This window comes from Bos grunniens, chromosome 13 (assembly GCF_055505025.1).
Source record: "Bos grunniens cultivar Pamir isolate PY7600 chromosome 13, Bosgru_T2T1.0, whole genome shotgun sequence".
NCBI lineage: Eukaryota > Metazoa > Chordata > Mammalia > Artiodactyla > Bovidae > Bos > Bos grunniens.
This window is the reverse complement of record NC_141177.1, coordinates 80845953-80867764: the sequence shown is the minus strand read 5'-3', so window position 1 is coordinate 80867764 and position 21812 is coordinate 80845953. Positions and strand designations below refer to the sequence as shown.

The 21812-nt window shown below is 40.8% G+C and overlaps 1 protein-coding gene across 6 annotated transcripts in view; it reads left to right on the top strand.

Moving 5' to 3' along the window:
* The window catches only part of SNAP25 (synaptosome associated protein 25), an 83609-nt gene that overhangs the window by 44056 nt on the left and 17741 nt on the right, over positions 1-21812 (top strand). For 3 of the 6 annotated variants that reach the window (XM_086335088.1, XM_086335087.1, XM_086335089.1), the window contains exons 2-4: positions 6944-7078; positions 9028-9069; positions 15918-15966. In XM_086335088.1, coding sequence (XP_086191214.1) covers positions 7007-7078; positions 9028-9069; positions 15918-15966 — 163 coding nt within the window. In that variant the 5' untranslated portion in view covers positions 6944-7006. The remainder of the gene's footprint in view (positions 1-6943; positions 7079-9027; positions 9070-15917; positions 15967-21812) is intronic. The other 3 variants (XM_086335092.1, XM_086335091.1, XM_086335090.1) reach the window with 1 other exon arrangement.

Below are 21812 nucleotides of genomic sequence, written 5' to 3'. Positions count from 1 at the left end.
TTTTCAAACACAAATTAAACATTCTCAGAAGTTGACCATATGTTAGGGTACAAAGAAAATCTCAGCAAATTTCAAAAAGCAAGAATTGTATGGATTGTCTTCATTGATCATAATGAACGTAAAATTAGAAATTACCCAAAAATATTTAATTTAAATTTTAAAATCAAATTTTCAAATAACTCTTGAGTTATAAAAGAAATTAAAACTGAGATCTGAAAGTATTTAGAAATAAATAACAAAGACCATTCTATATGTCAAAACATGTAGAAAAGGGCCACAATAACACACAGGACAATTTATAGCAATAAGAAGTGTACTGTACCAAAAATAAGAAAAAATGTAAAATGAATCTTTTGTCAAGTCAAGAAGATATAAAAGGAACAGTGTAGTAACACATCTTAGGAAGAAAAGAAGTAAAATAAGAATAAAGGTAAGGGGAAAAAGAATTGGAGATTAAAAACATAAGTAGAGATGATAAATAATATCAAAGTTGGAATATATGTGAGATATATCTGTCAGTTGGAGAAGGCAATGGCACCCCACTCCAGTACTCTTGCCTGGAAAATCCCATGGACGAAGGAGCCTGGTAGGCTGCTGTCTATGGGGTCGCACAGAGTCGGACACGCCTGAAGCGACTTAGCAGCAGCAGCAGCATACCTGTCAGTGAGTGTGAGTGAGTGAAAGTTAGTCGTGTCCGACTCTTTGCGACCCCATGGACTATACAGTCCATGGAATTCTCCAGGCCAGAATACTGGAATGGGTAGCCTTTCCCTTCTCCAGGGGATCTTCCCAACCCAGGGATTGAACCCAGGTCTTCCACTTTGCAGGCAAATTCTTTACCAGCTTAGCCACAAGGGAAGCCCAGCTTCCTTAAAAATCTAAAACTAGAGTTACCATATGATTGAGCAATCCCTCCACTGGGCATATACTCAGAAAAGAAAAAAATTCTTATTTGAAAAATTAACTGCATTCCAATATTCATATATATATATATATATGTGTATATATATATATATATATATATATGAAGTATTACTCAAGCCATAAAAAACAGTGAAATAATGTCATCTGCAGCAACATGGATGGACTTAGAGATGATCACATTAGGTGAAGTAAGTCAGACAAAGACAAATATCCTATGATATCACTTCTATGTGGAACCTAAAAAAATAATGATACAAAGAAACTTCTTTTAAAAAAACAGAAACAGACTCGCAGACATAGAAAACAAGCTAATAGTTACCAAAGGGGTAAGGGGAGAGGAATAAATTACGAATTTGAGATTAACAGATACACAATGCTGTATATTAAATAGATAAACAAGCACCCTGTGGCTCAGCTGGTAAAGCATCCGCCTGCAATGCGGGAGACCGGGGTTCGATCCCTGGGTTGGGAAGATTCCCTGGAGAAGGGAACGGCTGCCCACTCCAGTATTCTGGCCTGGCAGGAGCTGCAGGAGAAGAGAGACATGTCCTATAGAAGCTTCATTCAAACGATTAGCAGTGTGTGGAGACACAAAGATGTCGGATTCAGCTTTCTGTAATAATTCAGCCAATGGATACTGGTGTATATAGGTCTTTTTTTTTTTTTTTTATGAAAGTGTGAAACATGAAGAGAAATAGATGTTAGCTCAAGGTACACTCTCTTACACTTTCTCCATGACATTCCTGCCCTGTGGCACTTGGACTGATAGCTGGTGTCCCCAGGATAATGGCCATCCATGTCTCTGTCAACCTTGTACATCAAAGCCACACATCTATATATCCATACTCACCCACGCTTCTTGAGTCCTAACCCCGTATTTGAGTCCAGACCCTAAACTGAGAAAGCAGTCTTAACCTAACTCATGTAAGTAAGTAAGCCCGTTCATGACAGAGAAAGGGTTTTCTCTAGAGCCTACCTGTCCTGTGTCCAGTGTGGGTCTCAAATAGACTTGCATGCAGAAGGAGAATGAGAACTTCTCAAACTACATTTGATGGCAGTGGGTAACTGCAGCCAGCCCACTCTCTACTGAGTACCTCAACGGCGGCAAATCCTCAAGACATCTCTGTCTCCAACACAAACCAGTGCTGCAGCTGAGGCTAGGAACCTTGTTCCACAGCTGGTCGTGAAAGCTAGGAGTCTTTATGAGGGCTGTGTGCCCATCCCAGATTAATCACACAAATTAATCGGACTTGCAGTCCCAAAACTCTGTCAGTCAAAGGCAAATTCACTTTCATATTAATATTTCACTCCATGCGTCATTTCTTGTTTCAAAATGTGGTCCAGGAGGCATGAACCCCATCACAGGAAGCTCCATCGCAAAGCTCCAGAGTTACAGACAAACAGAAAAACACACACACCCTGTATCTGTATATGGCAAATATATGGTGCCCATGGGCAAGAACTGCTTTAAGGATTTCTGTTTAACTTTATTTAGCCTAGGGATTAGCAACTGTTTTCCGTAGAAGAGCAGAGAGTAAATATTTTCACTTTTGAGAGCCCTGTTGCCTCTGGCAACCACTCAGCTCTGTCAAAGTGACCTAAAAGGACCATGAAGGTTGGGGAACAAATGAGTGTGGAAGCGCTCCAGCAAAGCTTAGTTTATGGACCCTGACACTTGACATATACAAGATATTTTTCTTCTTTGAGTCTTTTTAACCATCTTAAAATGTAAAAAGCATCCTTCACTTACAGCCAGAATAAAAGCTGTCAGCAATCTGGATTTGGCCATGCTTTCCGGAAGCCCCTGGTTGAGTCCACTGTTTCTCCAGCTCTAAACAACCACAAGGCCTTGCCCACCCACCTGGGGACACTTATTAACATTCCGGGGGAGTGTTCTGAGGAGCAGAGCTACTCGAAGTGCCTTCCGTGTACCAACACCACCAGCATCTCCAGGTTGCTCGTTAGAAATGCAGAATCTGGGACCCTACCTCTGTCTAACTGACTCAGAGTCTCTGAGAGTGAGAACCAGCAATTTGTTTCAACAAGGTTTATGGTGAGTCTAATGCCCATTGAGGTTTTAGAGGTACCACCCTGGATCACATCTGGAAAATTGTTATCTTGGAAGCATCAAATGCCACCTAAGGGTGTCAGAATGGTCCATTTGTTCGTTCAAGTCATTTAACGTGAATTGAACACCTACTAGGGACCAGACCCTTTGATAAACACTAGTGATTTGAGCTAATTAATAGGATACTGTTGGGCCTTTAATGGACTGGGAGAGAGAATTTACATCAGAGCCCCAGGGAACAGATTTGAGAGGCTCTGCTTCTAATTTCCTCACTTACTAAACAGGCTTTGCTGGCTGAGGCCACACTAGCAGCTTGGGCAACACCCAAGATGGAAAGTGAAGTAAAGTGAAGTCGCTCAGTCGTGTCCAACTCTTTGCGACCCGTGGACTGTAGCCCACCAAGCTCCTCCATCCATGGGATTCTCCAGGCAAGAATACTGGAGTGGGTTGCCATTTCCTTCTCCAGGGGATCTTCCCAAACCAGGGGTCGAACCCAGGTCTCCCACATTGCAGGCAGACGCTTTAACCTCTGCGCCACCAGGGAAGTCCTTAAATATAAGAATACAGTCTCTCAGAAAACCTCCTATAGAGACACAGAATTTCAGATCCAAGTACTAACATCAAAGATTTCAAAGGGAGGAAAGGAAGCCAGGTTGAAAGAAGAAGGGGGAGGAGGCCGGAAAGGTGAAAAGGGTGGCCTTACAGACATCTGCCACCTACAGATACCCAGGCGTTATGGGACTTTACCCTGGGCCTCCAGAGAAGGGAGGACTGGAACTCGGCCCTACCAGAAATCAGAACCAGAATTTGTGTTCTCTGCCAAGAGGAGGTGATCAGTCTCCAATCCTCAGCTCACGCTGAGGGCCCTTCGACCAGATTCCTGCATCCAGGACCGGGGGACTAGAAAAACGGGGAAGGATAGGAAGGGTTAAGGAGAGGAAAGAGAGAGGGAAGGGGAGAGAGGTCAATAAAGTCTCTTGTTCCTTGCTGGTCGGAGCACTCTGGCCAGTTGTCCACATCAGGAGGAGACCAGGGACAAAAGGGTCCCAGTTGCAGCTGCTGGGTCTGGTCCATTGGCAGGCAAGCTGGCCCCTGAGTACCCCAAGATGGAGGTTATGTGCTAATCTGAGTGAAGTGTTGCGTGTCAGTTCAGTTCAGTTCAGTCGCTCAGTCATGTCCGACTCTTTGCGACCCCATGAATCACAGCATGCCAGGCCTCCCTGTCCATCACCATCTCCCGGAGTTCACTCAAACTCACGTCCATCGAGTCAGTGATGCCATCTAGCCATCTCATCCTCTGTCGTCCCCTTCTCCTCCTGCCCCCAATCCCTCCCAGCATCAGAGTCTTTTCCAATGAGTCAACTCTTCGCATAAGGTGCCCAAAGTACTGGAGTTTCAGCTTTAGCATCATTCCTTCCAAAGAACACCCAGAGTTGATCTCCTTTAGAATGGACTGGTTGGATCTCCTTGCAGTCCAAGGGACTCTAAGAGTCTTCTCCAACACCACAGTTCAAACGCATCAATTCTTTGGTGCTCAGCTTTCTTCACAGTCCAACTCTCCCATCCATACATGACCACTGGAAAAACCATAGCCTTGACTAGACGGACCTTTGTTGGCAACGTAATGTCTCTGCTTTTCAATATGCTATCTAGGTTGGTCATAACTTTTCTTCCGAGGAGTAAGTGTCTTTTAATTTCATGGCTGCAATAAATGCCACTTCACTATTAACATTCTTTCAGCTACTGAAATTACTGCTAATTGATATCATTATGCTTCTTCTGGTGCTGCCTCTTAGAATCTAATATGCGTGGGTTTGGGGGGTGTGGGGGTGATTTATCAAATACCAACAATAAATGTCCCAACAGAAGATCTGGAGGTTCATTCCATGCTTTCGTTCCCCCTATTCTTACCAGGAGAGTGGACACTGCTGTCTCAGCTTTGAAATACTATGCACCTGAGATCTGTCAGATGCATCACCAACCCCCCAATCACAGACATACCCCCACTCTTTAGAGCAAGACAAGAGCTGGGAGCACCAGGAAATGGGGATCGTGAAAGTGATTAAAAAAAAAAAAAGGTGTCTATCACACGGTTTTGCGGCCACTGTGCCAAGTGCCCGTTCGCCAGGTCCCTATAGGTGACCATGAGCTTGAGCTTAGTGGTCCCTGCAGCTGTTCTTCAAGTGCTGAGAATAGCAACTTTAAGAGGAGATTGCAAAGGAAACACATGAGACGCACCCGCGTGTGTGTGATGCTACAGATCTGAAAGCACACGGACCTCTGCCTTCTAACAAACTGGTCTATTTAAAGGAAAGTTAGGTTTCTTTCTACCTCCACCAATGCAGCAGAAATACAAAGATGAGAACAGGGGAGAAGGTGCTCTTGTTTGTCTCCACGTGGAAATCCTTTGAGAGGTGCTGCTTGGAGACTGGAGACTCAGGCCCTGTGCTGGTTCCCCGGGTTTCAGGCTTCCGTGGGTGCTCAGCACTGCGTGCAACGTGCCTCCTGCCCAGCCATCAGCAAAGGAAAGCTAATTAAGAAACACTAGACTGGTTCTACTTTTGGCAAAGGCTACAGGTTTATCGTGAAGGTGCAAGCCTTTCTGATGACTAAGCTCCCACATCCTTACAAATGAGGTTGATCAGAACTTCCTATAATATATGCCCCTCCCCAGTAGCCAAAGAGACTGGTATTATTTGCCCGGTTGAGAAAGCTGGGGCTCAGAGACATTGATAAACTTGCCCAGAGTTACCCAGCAGCTGAGTGCCAGAATCAACAGTCCACCTCGGCCTTTCTGATATCACAGCTACAACCTACGATGTACTCAGTGTTTCCACTAGGTCACCACTTTATCCTGGAGAGCAGACCCCAGCCACAGAGGATCACAGGAATTTTGTTTCTGCTCATCTCAAGGTTCAGGAGTGGTTTGGTATAAAAATTGCTTCCAATTTCTGTTTCCTAGATCCCTAATTTCTAAAATGGAGACTTACGCTAAAACGCAAAGCATTTACAACTCTACATCATAAGAACTTACTCTGGTGACTAATATGGAGGAGGAAGCGGGGAGGGGAAGCAAGGGGCCGATTGGCTTTGGAGGGAGCACTTTGGTTATCTGTAATTTGCACAACACAGGATTTCAAGAGCATAACCAGAAAAATGCACAGGTCACGTCTCACCACCAATGACCCATTCTTCTTTGGAAAAATTCCTATGCACCCCCCACATCAGCCCTCTAGACAATCTGTGATAATAACTGAAAGACACTATAGATTTTCTGTCTTTTGCTTCTGAATACAATAGAATATCTCAAAAGTCCATGCTGTATTATTCCATTTGTATAAAATTCTAGGAAATGCAAACTAATTTATAGTGACAGAAGGCAGATAAACCATTGTCTTGTCACCGTGAGGAAGGTGGGGGACGCAGGGTACAGTGTAATGGAGTGAGTGGGTGGGTAGGATTACAAAAGGCCTGAGAGGAAACTTCTGGGGGTGATGGATATGTTTATTTTCTTAATTGGATCATGGTTTCCTTGGGAGTATGTTTCAAGATGTCTCAAATTGTGTACTTCAAAGATGTGGGATTTATTGTATGCCAATTATGCCTCACTAAAGCTGATAAGAATAAAATAAAAATAAACAAGTGCAAGGTTAAATGAATTCTAACCCGGAGCCACATTCTTCCATTCCAAACGTGGGTGGTGTGTATCTTTAAGAATGCTTCATGAGTAGACGGGTATCTAGCTCCACTGTAAAGTAGGCAGAGAGGCACTCACGTGGCTTTTGGAGAAGCAGCTTAATCTGGTGCCCTCCTCTCTGAGCACCGCTTCCAACTCAGAAGATTGCTGAGGCATGGAGACAGAGAGCGTGGACCATTTAGAGCTTCCGCTAGTTGGGCACAACAGCGTGTATACATAGAAACACTCATATGGTCAAACCTTTTTCTTTCCAGGCTCCGTGGCCAACCGGTCCCTGACGCCCCGACCCAGGCGCCACGCCCGCCCACACCGCTACCATGGCTGAGGACGCGGACATGCGCAATGAGCTGGAGGAGATGCAGCGGAGAGCTGACCAGCTGGCGGATGAGGTGATAGAACCCAGCCCCGGGAAGCAAGCAAGAGATGGGCAGCCACGTAGTCTATTTTAGTCAGGCTGAGGTGGGGAAAGAGCTTCTTCTCGTGTTTCAGAAGAAGCAGCATTGATTTCCTATATACCTAAGGCCTCTGCAGACAGGAATGGGTTGGTTATAAAACTTACATGCAGATCAGTGACTGAGCCCAAACTCCCAACTTGTGAAAATCTAGAGAAGTCACGATGCTTTGAGAAAAGCAACGTCTCTGGATGTCTTACAGCCAGTGGTGTGCAGGAAATGGCTCACTTCTGAAAGCTGGTTGTTACATTGTCCAGAACTTTGCAAGCTGGTATTAAAATTGAATTATATAAACTGAAATGAAATAGATTCTATTAAAATCAAAGGTAATAAATGCTTAAATCTCATCACATCCTAATGATTTTACTACAATCTATGCTTTCAAAGTTCTTGGCATGTGCAGTATCTGTAGTGTGAGGATATAATCTACCAGCATGTGACCGATGAACCTTCCCAAGTTCACCTTTAGTGACACCACGGTGCACTTAGAAATCAGAGAGGGAAAAAATATTTAGACCATGGAATCTGCAAACACTACAAATCAGGACTTGACCTATTGTTTTGTTGATCCTCTAGACTTAAGAAAGTGGAAAAATATTAATAACAGATTAAATTTTGAAGGATGAACATCCACAGCCATTACACTATAAAACACACACACACACACACACACACACACACACACAAACAATTGAGCAAACCTTCCAGTATTTGAAAACTATGATTGTCTTCAACAGAGAAGCCACTTGCATCATTGACAAATGAATAGAATTGTAACATACGTCTTTCTTCACTTTGCTTTTATTCATTAATGTAAATGAAAATATCAACCAAAAAAAAAAAAAAAGAAAATATCAACCAGTGTTCATACCAGAGCTGCACTTGTTGTCTTCATGCTTAGCTGTGGACACAATAGTTCAGCAAAATAAACAAAGTTTTCTGTGAAAATCCATTGGCTATATGGAATTTGCAATAAAGAGTATTATGTATTTTATTAGTAGTAGTAAGTTTTATGCTATTATATAAATAGCATCCTTTATATCATTTATATCCATCCTTTATGTCATTAAAATAACACTTTTTTTTTTTTCTGGTGAGCCTATTGTTAGGCATTTACCAGCACACCACTGCTTACAGCTCTTCTATTTCAAAAAGCAGCCTGCTGACCGTTCTTCCCAGAAAGTGAACATGCTTCATGTTCCTAAAAACTCTTGTCCCAAATAAGTTTGTCACTTAAAAGCACAGCTTTTGAGAAATCACACTCATTGCTGAATTCTAATAATTTCAAAAGAACTGAGAAAAAAGTGACCACACTATGCCCAAGGGACCAGTGCTGAATTCATTTTTTCTTATCTTAGAACCGAGATAATTATAGCTGTCTCCTGTAGGCTAGTCATTTCAAACACGCTTGATTTTTTTTTCCACCCTAGGGCAACAACTTAATTTGTACTGATAAGAACTTCCAATTGTGTTTCTAGGAGCTTTATAAGAAACTTGATGTTAGATTCATCTCAATTCATGAAAAACAATGTCTTTAAAATTCAATATTCTTCATCCAGAGGGACAAAATTAGTCCTCTGCGTATTTGAGATAATTTTTCATGACTCCTCCACATGCAGAATTATCTTTTCCGGATTACTTTGTCTTTGATATCAAGATCAGCTTCATATGGTTCTGATTTTATGACAATCAGCTTTAATGTAATTGCTTTAAGGAATCTTATTATGTAGAAAGCCTGATAGGAAAGAGATTGAAATTGTGTTTCTGTTACAAACTTCAAAGAACATGTGATAATGGCCCTATGTGTTTCCCAAGTGGAGAAAGTTTTCTGATTTTCCTCGACCTCTGGATCCTGCACTCATAATATTTATGTTTTTTTGTCTCAGTCTCTGGAAAGCACCCGTCGTATGCTTCAACTGGTTGAAGAGGTAAGGAGTGACCATATTTTAAGATGAACATTCCCTTTGGCTGACGTATTCTTTGCCTAGGCCCTTTGTCTTTCCCTTGGCCACCGTCCCTTTGATTTCAGTGTGAACGTAGGTACCAGAAAGCCACATAAGGAAGGAGATGCTGTATTTAAGCTGCCAAGTAGACATCAAAGTATTCACTCTCCCTCCAGCCCAAGCTAAGTCTGGAAAGCAGAGGAAAATGGTATTTCCAAGTAAATAAATGCTCCCAAGAAATCTTAAAAATGTATCAGAGTGATGTTTTTTTAATATACAAAAGAATTGTCCACATAAAAATCCTCATTTGTACTGATTTGGATGCCTCTAAATTGCATCTAATCTTGGCTTTCTGTTCTGATTTTAGCCACATGTATGACTTTTAAAAATATGTCTCCATAGAGGCATCATATTTTTAAAAATTGTTAGATTTAGAGTCAGGAACTAAAATTTGTGAAATAATAGGAAAATTCCTTAATAAAAGGAAGCATTAAGTCTAGTCATGTGAATATAGCTCTTTTTTCATTCCTGACTCTGGACTGAACGTTCATTTGCAAGGCATGGTTAATGAATCCTTGACTATTTTTAAATGGGTAAAATAGGGCAGATAGCAATAATGGAATCAAAAGGGCATTTGCAATAAACTCCACTTATTCCAATTTGGGAGAGCAGCAGTCAACCAGGAAGAATAAATAGATTAATTGAACTTGTCCACTGGGAGAGATGAAGTGGAAAAAGAATGGGATGAGCTATATTTATCTTAACTGAATAAAACAAGTCTAATCGTTTTTATTCAGTGAGATGCTGTTTGAGCTATGCTTTGAAAATGCTTATCAACGTATGAATTCATGTGTGGTTATCATCTTCAGAGATCTTGGGGGTTTTCTAGCAGAATGATTAAATGAGCCTACTGGCCTCATGCTTCTGTTAATTGCTTCTGCAATGACATGAAAGGAGGAAAAGATAAATTTTATAAGGTGAAAGGAAAGGGCAGCCATCTCTCACACTATAGAAGCCATCATTTTCCCTTATTTCTGCAGCTTCAGCTTCTCAGCTAAGAATGAAACAAAGCTAAACGTGACTTGTCACAGGAAGGGGAGGAGAAGGTGACAACCAAGAACTTGGAGGACCCCCAGGAGGGTGGGGGTGGGCTGCTAAACGAAATCTGTTGTCATGAAAAAATGATAGTGTGAGCCTGCAGTGTAACAGAAATTGGTCTCACAGGAAGGCAGGCCAGCCAGGGGCCCTGAGCAGGCACACGAGGAGGCAACCTTCGCTCTCTTAATGAAGAGAAATGTTTTCTTTGCTCCATCCTGGGGACACCATTCATGCGGAAATACTTGAGGACCAAGAAGGAAGCACAGATATACTAAATCTAAGAGTGCTGGCAGGGCTTTCCGAATAAACGTGTTGCCCCTCAACCTGTCATGAGAACAAGTGAGAGGAATAAATCTGAGTAACATCCCCACGTGAGCTATCACGGTGACTGGAAGGCAGGGAGCTTGGAAGTCAGCTGATGTCATTATCTTGATATATAATGATACGTCTGTATGACCTTCAACTGTGGCCTCCAAGCTCATATTTAACTTGTGTGTATGCACGTGTGAAGCAAATTTCTAATCTACAGGAACTATCACCATTTGCCCTCCTGTGCAATGTTGAAACACTGCCTAGAACATGACAAGTGATAGAGAAACGTATCCAACGCACCTTTCCCCCCGCCCCTCCCCACCTGAGCCTTTGGGCTGTGCACACTTCTCTTTTGTGTGTCTTCTTAAATTGCAGGCAGTGTTGGCCAGTCTTGGAAAAGAAGCATCTGCTCTAATTCTCTAATTTATTCTGGAGGAAAACATCTTAAAAGCTCTATTGATTGAAGTAGGATTCTCAAATCATACATTTTTGTTTCTCCTAAGTGTTTCTGCCAAGCATAAAGTTGCATCTTAGATCAGGGGATGAAGCATATGGATGCTGTTTCCTACCTCTAATGAGAGAGAGGAGGCTATTAGACTTTCGATCCTTAGGAAGTTATGAGCAAGGCATAATGAGACTAGATTGATTGCTCTTATATCCTCCTGGGTTATTTTATATTGATGGTCGGATGCCTCTTATGTCTAGGGCATTGACTAGTCAGATGATATTCTGCTTTTGAATCAAGAAGGAAATTCTCTTTAAAGAGAATTGGCATTAAATATTCATCAAGGGCAGAAATCATTAGGAAAATTCGAGCATTGAAGTACTAGGATCTTGCCCATGATCCCAAAGTACATCAGTGCCGTATAATTTGAATTGAGCTGAATGCTTACTGAAATTCAGTCTTAAAGACAGGAAAGGTTACTCAGCTTGTGAAGTCTCCCTAAGGTAAACAGTTCCACTTTCAGTGCAATATAGGACTTTGTGCCATCCCTCGTGGACTGCAGGGTATAACAGAGTGGAAGCATGGAGGCTTAGTTTTTAGTAGAAGCTACCGTAAGCCTATCAAGGACAATGTAAAGTCACACGGTCAGTGGAGAAAGTTCAGAAAAGCTGAATACCATATACACTTAAAAAGATTGGAAATCACATAGCACTTGGTTTTTAGGGAGAGTTGGGAACTGGCTGTTTTGATGGATGCATTTCAACAAGTATTTACGGAATGCCTGATTCTGGGGGTGGAAGATAAAAATGGATATCATGCAGGAAAACTTACGAAAATAGTTCTCCAAAGTCAAGACTCCCCCTCTTAGGAGCACAAAGGAGAGGACAGTGATTTCTAAAGGAAGAGTCATAATACTAACTGCAGGAAACGGTGTCTACACGTTAATGCCTTGGGCCATGAAGCTAAACCAGGAAAAGCCAAGCTGCTGTAGGGCAGGCTGATCCTAAAGCCCCATAAAGAGCTTCATGCCATGGTGGTTACTGAGGGCTCCCCAATGTTGATGGGTGTTTTAGCATCTTTTCATTCCAACTTATCTTTTGAAACATATTGGCCACAAGAAGAAAGTAAGTATTCTAAAGCTATGTCTTTATTATGCCATATTTTCTACCAAAGGGGAGATCAGGCTGCACAATTGTTTTCAGGTAGACAGACGGGAGGGTGTTTTGGAACTCTAGCAGTTGAGAGAGTACCCGGACTGGCCTAGTTTTAGCTCAGGTGTATTGGACTTTGGAGAAAGCATTTCAGGATGACAAATAAAGACTTTAAAATGTTCTATAAACATTGTCTTAGTTCATCAGCAAGAAAAAAAATAAGACAGAGAAATAAAAGGTAAATAAAAAGAAATGAAAAAAAAAGTCCCTGACATCTCCAATTCCCCCTGTTATTAGGTAGACAGGTTTCCCAGGAATCTCAAACAGGAACCAAGAATCGAACTAAGACAAATATAGAACCACCTCCTCTCCCTCCTTGCTATTAAAACATAACACTCGTCTTCTCAGCCATGTATTTGTCTGGCCCTTACCTTAGTTCCAGGGGAAGAGTAGAAGCTTAATAACCATTTAGTGAATAAACCAACCTAGGGACTTCCCAGTTTTATTTAGCATCTCTGTCTTTGTCTGAAACATGGGGAAGCATCTAGACCAGTGCAAGTTCGATGCATGAAGCAGGGCACTCAAAGCCCGTGCTCTGGGACAACCCAGAGGGATGGGATGGGGAGAGAGGTGGGAGGGAACTTCAGGATGCAGAGACACATGTGCACCGGTGGCTGACTCATGTCGATGCATGGCAAAAACCACCACAATAAAGTAATTACCCTCCAATTAAAATAAGTTAATTTTTTTTTAAAGAAAAACATGGGGAAGCATCTAGAAAGGTCAAGTGACTATTCCTCAATCTCAGTTGCTGGCTGAGCTAACACGATCCAGTATTCCTGACTTTCTGATCTGTGCTCACTGCTTCTGTTCTCCCAAATTGAGGCATATCTGGATTGTTCAGTGAATCATTCCAACAGTGAAATATTGAGCGCCAAATTGAACAAAGAGGAAATTATACTTGCAGGGCTTCATATAAAATAAATGAGTAGAGCAAAAAGGGTCAACAGCTGAGAGCTGGGTTGACTAAACTGAAATCATTCATCTGTTGCCCATCCTCTGTCCCCAATAGAATGGAACAGAGATCTCATACATGACCTTGAGTTGAGTCCTCACAAAAGAAGATACTCCCTAAGATGACTCTGTCCTCACCAGAACTTGCATTATCACATCTGTATGTCTGAATGAGCCATCTGCTTCTTAAAATTTCTTCTCATACGCAATGGCTAAAATTTTCAGAAAAGGGGCATAGAAATTAAAGTAGTCCATGAGGCTCCTCTGTCCATGGGATTCTCCAGCCAAGAGAACTGGAATGGGTTGCCATTTCCTTCTCCAAGGGATCTTCCCAACCCAGGAACTGAACCCAGGTCTCCTGCACTGCAGGCAGATTCTTTACCATCTGAGTTACAAGGAAAACCCCTGTTAAAGTTCAGGCTAGTGTAGATGAATTTCCATTTATAGCACACTGAAGAACAACGTTTTGAAGTAGCTTCTGGGGTCTAGAATCTTGCTGCTAGTATACATCCTTGCACCAGCCAGCACTGATGATCTTGTTCAAGATGCAAAATCTTTGGCTCTATCGCAGTCGTACTGAATCAGGATCTATATTTTAACAAGATGTTTCCTATGCAGGGGATTCACATGGACATCAAAGTTTGAGAAGCAGTGATCTAGAAGCTTCTTACGGTAGTTGGTAATGATATTTTAGTTTGCCCAGATATCCTGCTATAGATGCAGTTTGTGAAGGTGTTTATTTTAGTAACCCAATTGTAATGCTAACTGTAGGCCAGGCACTGTTCTAGCACTGTGCTAGAACAGTGAATTCAAGTAACAACTTGAACTCAAGTAACAACTCAGTGAGATATGAACTATTATGATCACGGTATTACAAATGAGGGAACTGAGGCCCAGAACACTTAAGACCCTTGGCCAAGGACCCATAGCCAGGAAAGAAAATCACCAGGATTCCAGGGCAGAGCCTGGCTTCAGAATCTGTGCTGTCAATGACTCTTGAAGTCACGCTGAGCCATCACTTTCAAAACTATATCCTGAATTGGCAGCTAAAGTTTATCAAAATGTGTTCAAACACTAGTTCAGAAAGATACATGCACCCCAGTGTTCATAGCAGCATTATTTACAGTTGCCAAGGTATGGAAATGACGTAAGTGTCCCTCAACAGATAAATGGATAAAGAAGCTATGGTGTATGTATACACAATGGAATACTATTCGTCATAAAAAAGAATGACATTTTGCCATTTGCATCAACATGGATGGACTTGGAGGGTATTATGCTAAGTGAAATAAGACAGAGAAAGACAAATACTGTATATCACTTTTATGTGGGATCTAAAAAACACAAAAGACTAGTGACTAGAACAAAAAAGAAGCAGAATCACAGATATAGAGAACAAACTAGTGGTTGCCAGTGAGAAAAAGGAAGGGGCCATATAGGGATGGGGAAAAGGGGCTATTATGAGATATATGAAATCAGGCATGTGAACCTTGTGAAAATTATACAGCACTTTAAAGAATCTTTCATTCAATTTTTTTTTTTTTTTAAAGCAAAATACTTTTCTGTCTGGGAAAGTTAACTGCACACATTTTCTGAAACAGTGAGTTTATAAAAGCTCACAGAAATAATTTTCATTGTTTAAATTTTTTGAAGCCCTATTGGAATTGAATCATTGAAGAACTGTTCAAACAACAACAACCCAAACCTTCTGTTGACCTCCAGTAACATCTCTCTCTCTCTCCTAGTTTACTGTAAGCCAGTAGAAAATAAAAGGAGCCATGAGAGATGTGTTGTTTTAGAATTTATTCTCAGGGCTGCCATGAGTGTTCCTTGGAAAACCAATTAATCCAAACTTTAAGCAGTACCATTTAATACCTATCAACAGTCACCCTATGAAATAGAAGGTCTTTACTTAACTAGTTAGGATTCCTGGGAATGATGATTCCTAAGTATGAGCAATACAAATATCTCTGCTCCTTTTCCCACCCATCACCAACTCCCACTTCCCTCCACCAAATAGTTCAGGGCTGTTGGACATACTGAGATCATAATGAGTGAGGTGTGGGTGCCTTTTATAGACTTCTCCTGACCTGAAAATCTGCAGAAAAACTTGTGGATGAATTATTTTCTCACACTATATTGTTGTGCAGAATTTTAGATTTCATTAGCAAAAGCCCTTATCTTCATCTTTCAATCCCTTTTCTAAATCTTGCAGAAAACCTCTCCATAGAGAAAAATAAATGGAAGATTGAATTTCCTTTTGAGCGGTATTTCTCAACCTTTGTGATGCAGTCATCTCTTTTGATAACCCTAAAAATCTCACCCCACCTCCCACACAAGATTCCACACACATCTTCCCAGTGGACCACCCTTCCCCAATTCACTGATGGAAACTTTCTGATATATCAAGCCAGAGAAGTTTTAGTCTCAAAGATTTTGAAAGATTTTCTTTCTGTGGTTGGTGTTACCAAAATGATAGGCATTTTTATTTTCCAGATATAGAATTACAGTATGATATTATATGTGTATATTCCAAGTCCATGTCAAGCCCCAACCCCAGTTCTACCCCTTGGAGACTGAGCTGTATCGCCCTGTTCTATCTGAGAATCACTGAATGATCAGGTCCATAAATGACCCGCTCCTCTGAGTCCCTCCCCAGCCCCTAATATTCTTCACCATATTTCCTTCCTCTTTTTCCTTTGATCCTTCTGCATTTTCCATTTCTAGGGCTAATTGTCCCCTTACTGATTTCTCTTTCTCTCTTTTCTCTCTCTCTAACTCTTTTTCCACTTTGCTACATTATTGGAATGTAGAGTAAAGATGCTGGTATCAGGACTTTGGTTATGTTGGATGAACAAGGAGGTAAGTTCAGATTTCTTCAGTAAGAACAATTCCTCCTCTGAATAAAATGCATTTAAAAATGATTTGTGCACCCACAGGTGGTCATTGCATGTGTTACGCACATATAGAAGTGTAAGAGTTCTAGTTTTCATCTTACTTTTTTGTTCCTTTTTCTTTTAAAGAAATTGGTGTATGTATAGAAATGTCTTCATGGTTGAATAAATGGTACTCCACTCTCTGTTGTATGTGTTGGGGTAAAAGAATTTTGAAGGCAAAAGTCATTTGTTTGGATTTTTTAAATGATAATATTTTGGACAGTTTGGGGATTCTCCCCCTTAGCCCCAATCTTTCCCATAAATTTGGTGTTCTTCTAATAATTCCTAGATAGAATGAGACTGGCCGTTTTGATTTATAAGTCATTATGAGAGTTCCTTAAATAACTAGAAGCTTTTTTAACAGGCCATAAACTGAGGGAAATCATTGGAAAATGGAAAATTGAACCACTTAAAATATTTTAACTTTTTCATTTAATTATAAAAATAGAGGCAGTGAAAATCAGAGTACCAGCTATTTAGTATAGCATCTTTATAGTTTACGGTGGAATCTAGAAGGGAGTACTAACATATTTCCCTTTGACTTATTTGTCTAGTCATTCAGTGATGCTTTAATTCTAGCTAGAAGTTAGTTGCCTGATTCCATTCTAAATTCTTATCATAACAAACAGATTTGGCAGAAATATTTTCTCTTTATTTGTATTTAATGTCAGCATTAGAAAATTCTCAGCAATCATGAGAAATTTTTAAATGTCAAAGATAAAAAGGTAACATTTATTTAAAACATGGAACATCATAAACAAACTCCAGGAATAAATCTCAAATTGAGAGGAAAATTGCCTTAATATGTAAATCATCAGCTTACATGTAGACTAATGAAACTATGCTTTACCCAACGACAGTAATAAGATGCCACTCTTTAGCCGACAGCACGACTTTTTTTAACTGATAATAATCAATACTGTGAATATGCCAGGAAAACAGAAACCCTCAATCTACATGTGGGCATTGTTGATTGATACAAACATTTAAGAGTAATTTGATAATATACACACATTTTGATGTGCGCCCATCTTTCAACCAAGGTATTTCACTCCTAGAATTAGATGCTGCAGATATTCATTGACAAATCTGTGAAGAAAAATATACATGCCTTACCTATAATACTGCAAAACTGGATACAACCTAAGTGTCCGGCAATGAAGAGGCCAACCACATTAATTATGGTATGGCCGTAAAAGAAATTCTGCATAAAGTGTCTGCAACCATTGCAATATATAATATAAATCTTTATTTACTGACCTCTGAGGAGTTGGGGCAGGGACTGTGAGGGACTGAACTACTCTTAGGGGTCCTCTGAGAAACAACTGCTAGGAATCAATTAGAAATACATTGGTGAAGAGGAGACAAGCAGGAGTAGGCAGGGAGAGCCTTTTGTGATGTGGGCCTGACACTTTTGAGAGGGGAGAGGGTGGATGGAGGCCTGGGTAGGAATCTCATACTGCAATGCTGCTCTGAGAAAGTCTCAGCCAGACTGATGTGCAGCCCAGGAGCAAAGACTACCCAGCGGGGCAACACCATGCTGGGCAGGATTGCCTCCAGGCTAGTAAGTCATGCTCAGTCATTGGCTAGGAGCATCCCAGAGTGGGCGTGGCCTCCATGTAAATATGGGAGATCATAGACGTGTGACAGCTGGAGGTGTCAACTAACTAAAGAGGCCCTCTTGGAAGGAGATCTGAGTATACCCTCATGGCTGTCAGTAAAGACATTTGTTTCTATATTATTTATTTGTATTAAAATTTTTCAATAAACATACACTAACTAACCAGTTTTTTAAAATCGAGAGAAAAGTTCTTTTAAAAAAAACAATGAACATCAATCCCAACACTTGCCCTCTCATTTAAAAAAATATAAATTGCAAAATTAATACAAAAATAATTAAGTCTAGTAGAGTTGTATTTTGAAGGGATTACAATAACTATAGCAGTCTTCAGAATTCCTCAAATGAATTTGCTATAAATTTTAAGACTTGCTGACTTGATCTGTATAACAACGTCCCAGACTTTGAAATTCAGGATGCACTGTCATTGCGTTTTTTGAAAATTGTATTTAATTAGGCAACATGTGCCCATATAGAAGAGTGGTACTTCATTTCCAGTGTTAAATTGATACATGTACACTCAAAAAGAAATATAGAGTTCTACCTTATTAACTCTCTTTAGTTAATGATTTGCATATGAAAGGGCTAGAAAAGAAGCATTGCAATAGAAAAAAAGGATAATGCCATTTTACCCCTAACTATAAAGCTTTGACATAAAGACATGAAAAATAATACATAAAATCTGAAGTTAAAAAAAAGTATGATATTGAGTTGCAAATTACATTGTACTTTGATGAAGAAAATCGAGACAAAATTTGCCAAAATCTCCAAACAAATGCAAAAATAAATTATTCTTAAACATAAGTGAGTCCCAAGAATATCTTTATATTATTCTCAGAGAAACAAACCAAGAGTGCAGATATTCCCTGCAAGACAGTTCATGTTCTCAGCTAAGACATTTCAGTTATGGCCACACAGCTAAATTCTCGGCTGAACATATTTCCTAGGATAACGTGGGTTTTACCAGATGCATGATGGATAATTGATATTGAAGAGAAACACACAACTGTAAACCTTCAAAAGTAGGTGGCTTCTGCCTGATCTTAAGTGGTATATGTTCCATTTATACTGTAAGAAGAGATTAGGATCTTTTTAAATGAGTCAACAACTATCTTCTCTGCCATTGTAAATGCATTTGAATGCTGTATATGCTGTGTTTAGTTGTTTAGATCAGTAACTGCTTTAAAATTTCTCTCCAATTTATGCTCTACTAATTTTATCTTTGCCTGAACACCGAAAGTGTTGACTGCTTCTACCCTTCAGCTGCATAGAAGTCTCAAGAAACAGTCATCCTCCTAAAGAGCCATTCCAGGTTGCCCTGCTAAATGCTTGAACTCAGAAATTCCTTATGGGATTCTTGTTTTATACTCAGGTATCAGGAGGCCATGGAACACTAAGCATGACAGCTGGCCCTGGAAATGTACTGCATCCTGGGATTTTTCTGTTCTACGAAAGAAATCCCCCGATATACCCTTACCTCTAATGTGGGATGATTTAAACTTTCACTTCCATATCTCTTGTCCCCTTTGTTGGTTTTTACTGGGTTATATGTTTGTTTAGATGCTGAAAATGTGGCTCTTGGGAAAATCCAATGGGAAAAACTCCAAACTAGACAGTGAAATCTTTGGCCACTGCCTGGCAGAGTAAAGGCACAGTAAACCATCATCCAGAGGGTCTGCCAACATTTCTAAATGGTTCATGGCCCTACAAGAGAGCATTTGTGAAAACATCCCTCTTGTTAAAATCCCCTCACCAATCTCTCTTATGAATGACTAAAGCTGCTATTGTCCTATATGGTAGCCACTAGTCAAGTGACTATTTAAATTTATTTAAATTAATTACCATATGTTCATCAGTGCACAGGAAAATTAAAATCATATACTCAGCATGTGTAACTGGATACACTCATGAAGGCTTATACATTGGGTCTTGCTATTCTTCTATTTTTTTTTCTTATTAGATTGAGGATTCTAATGGCCCCATGCTGCTTTACTTAAGTAATATTAATAGAAAGTAAAAGTCACTCAGTCATGTCTGATTCTTTGTGACCCCATGGACTATACAGTCCATGGAGTTCTCCAGGCCAGAATACTGGAGTGGATAGCCTTTCCCTCTCCAGGGGATCTTCCCAACCCAGGGATGGAACCTAGGTCTACCTCATTATAGGCGGATCCTTCACCAGGTGAGCCACAAGGGAAGCCCAAGAATACTGCAATGGGTAGTCTGTCCCTTCTCCAGCAGGTCTTCCCGACCCAGGAATCAAACCAGGGTCTCCTGCATTGCAGGTGGATTCATTACCAACTGAGCTATTAGTAAAAATGATATCTAAACTTAGATCCCTAAGCATCCTGCCATTGGTGGATCCATCACAAATAACCTGTCATCCAAATATCATGGCAGAAATAAGAAAGAACAATTTCTTGCCCTGACATATAGTGTGATGTACTGGAACACCTCCCCAGTCCAAAACGTTATTTCCCTCCCAGTCTCCAAGAGTAAACAGAGAACAGTCAGAAAGTAAGTTTAGGGAAGTAAGGAGCAGTCAAGCCTGAATACTGCATTGCATCAGTCTCTCAGATGTTGTTGTCCATGTCAGAATGGAATGAGGATATTGATTGCTTTCAAGCATTTCCTGAGAAATATCTTCACAGAAATCATTGAAGTGCTGTGAAGTCCCTATAGTCCAAACATATTCGCAAACATAACTCGATTACACTCTAAAGATTGATATTATTTGGGGTACCTACTATGTGCCATGGCACTGAAGAAAACAGACAAAAGTCCCTGACTTCATAACATTCACATTCTAAGAGGGGACAAGAAAAAGGAAAGAATGTTATCATTAGAATATCTGTGACAAAATTGTTCCATGATGTTTTTTCAGGATTTGACTTACATTGTGTATAATGATACATTCAGCCAATATTGGAAAATATAAAATAGTTTTCAGAATCAACTGTTCTGAAAGAGTTGCAGAATTCTACTTTGCTATGGTCTTTGCTGTACAAGCTGCAACCCATGGCAGAAGCCTACTCTCAGAAATAGGGATTTGACTCTGCCTGTTTGTATGTTTTCATTTGGATTCTCTGGTTCAGAAATCTAACACTTGTGTACCAATTTGCTTTTATTTATGTTATTTTCTAATCCCTGCAGACACAGTGAGTGGGGCTCCTATATTTTGCTGAAAATACTAACTTGAGAAATTCCTCAGGAAGGGCAAACACCTGAATGTATGTCCGCATGCCATAACCTGTGCATGTGTCAACTTATTGGTCGAGCCCAGCATATTTGCCCTCTCTACCCAGATAGGGGAATATGGGCCTACCTGCCCACAGTCCTCTTGGTTTCAAGCACTCTGCTGGGCCATTTCGGCTCCTCTCTGATAAGGGCAGACTTTCAGGAACCTTGTCCTGTCCAGTGGGGAGAATATGGAGCTCCAGAGCAAGCCAGAAGGCTGGTGGAGGTGGAGCGCCCCCAGAGGAGGGATGCTCTGCTAGTCTCTCACAAGTTCAACGAGAGCAACTAAGATTCAGGCAAGATCACTCAAATGAACTTGAGAGGCTTCAGATTTTTGAAGCAATGTAGAAACAAGTATTTCAAATCATTCTTTACAATCAATGCCACCCACAGTGAACACATCAAAAGACACCTTTACTTTCATAATTCTAGGAGGCAAAATCTTACTGCAGGAACCACTTTCATCTTCCCCCAGACACCTGCAGGTGGTAATGAGCCATGCCGAGTGGGGCCACCCAAGACAGATGGAGAATGGTGGAGAGGTCTGATGAAACGTGGTCCACGGGGGGAGGGAGTGGCACACCACCCCAGTAGTCCTGCCTTGAGAGCCCTGTGAACAGTATGAAAAGGCAGAAAGATAGGACACTGAAAGATGAACTCCCCAGGTCGGTAGGTGCCTAATACGCTACAGTGGAGAAATAACTCCAGGAAGAATGAAGAGATGGAGTCAAAGCAAAAACAATACCAATTGTGGATGGGACTGTTGATGGAAGTAAATTCCAATGCTGTAAAGAGCAATATTGCATAGGAACCTGGAATGTTAGGTCTATGAATCAAGGGAAATTAGAAGTGGTCAAACAGGAGATGGCAAGAGTGAATGTCTACATTCTAGGAATCAGCCAACTAAAATGGACTGG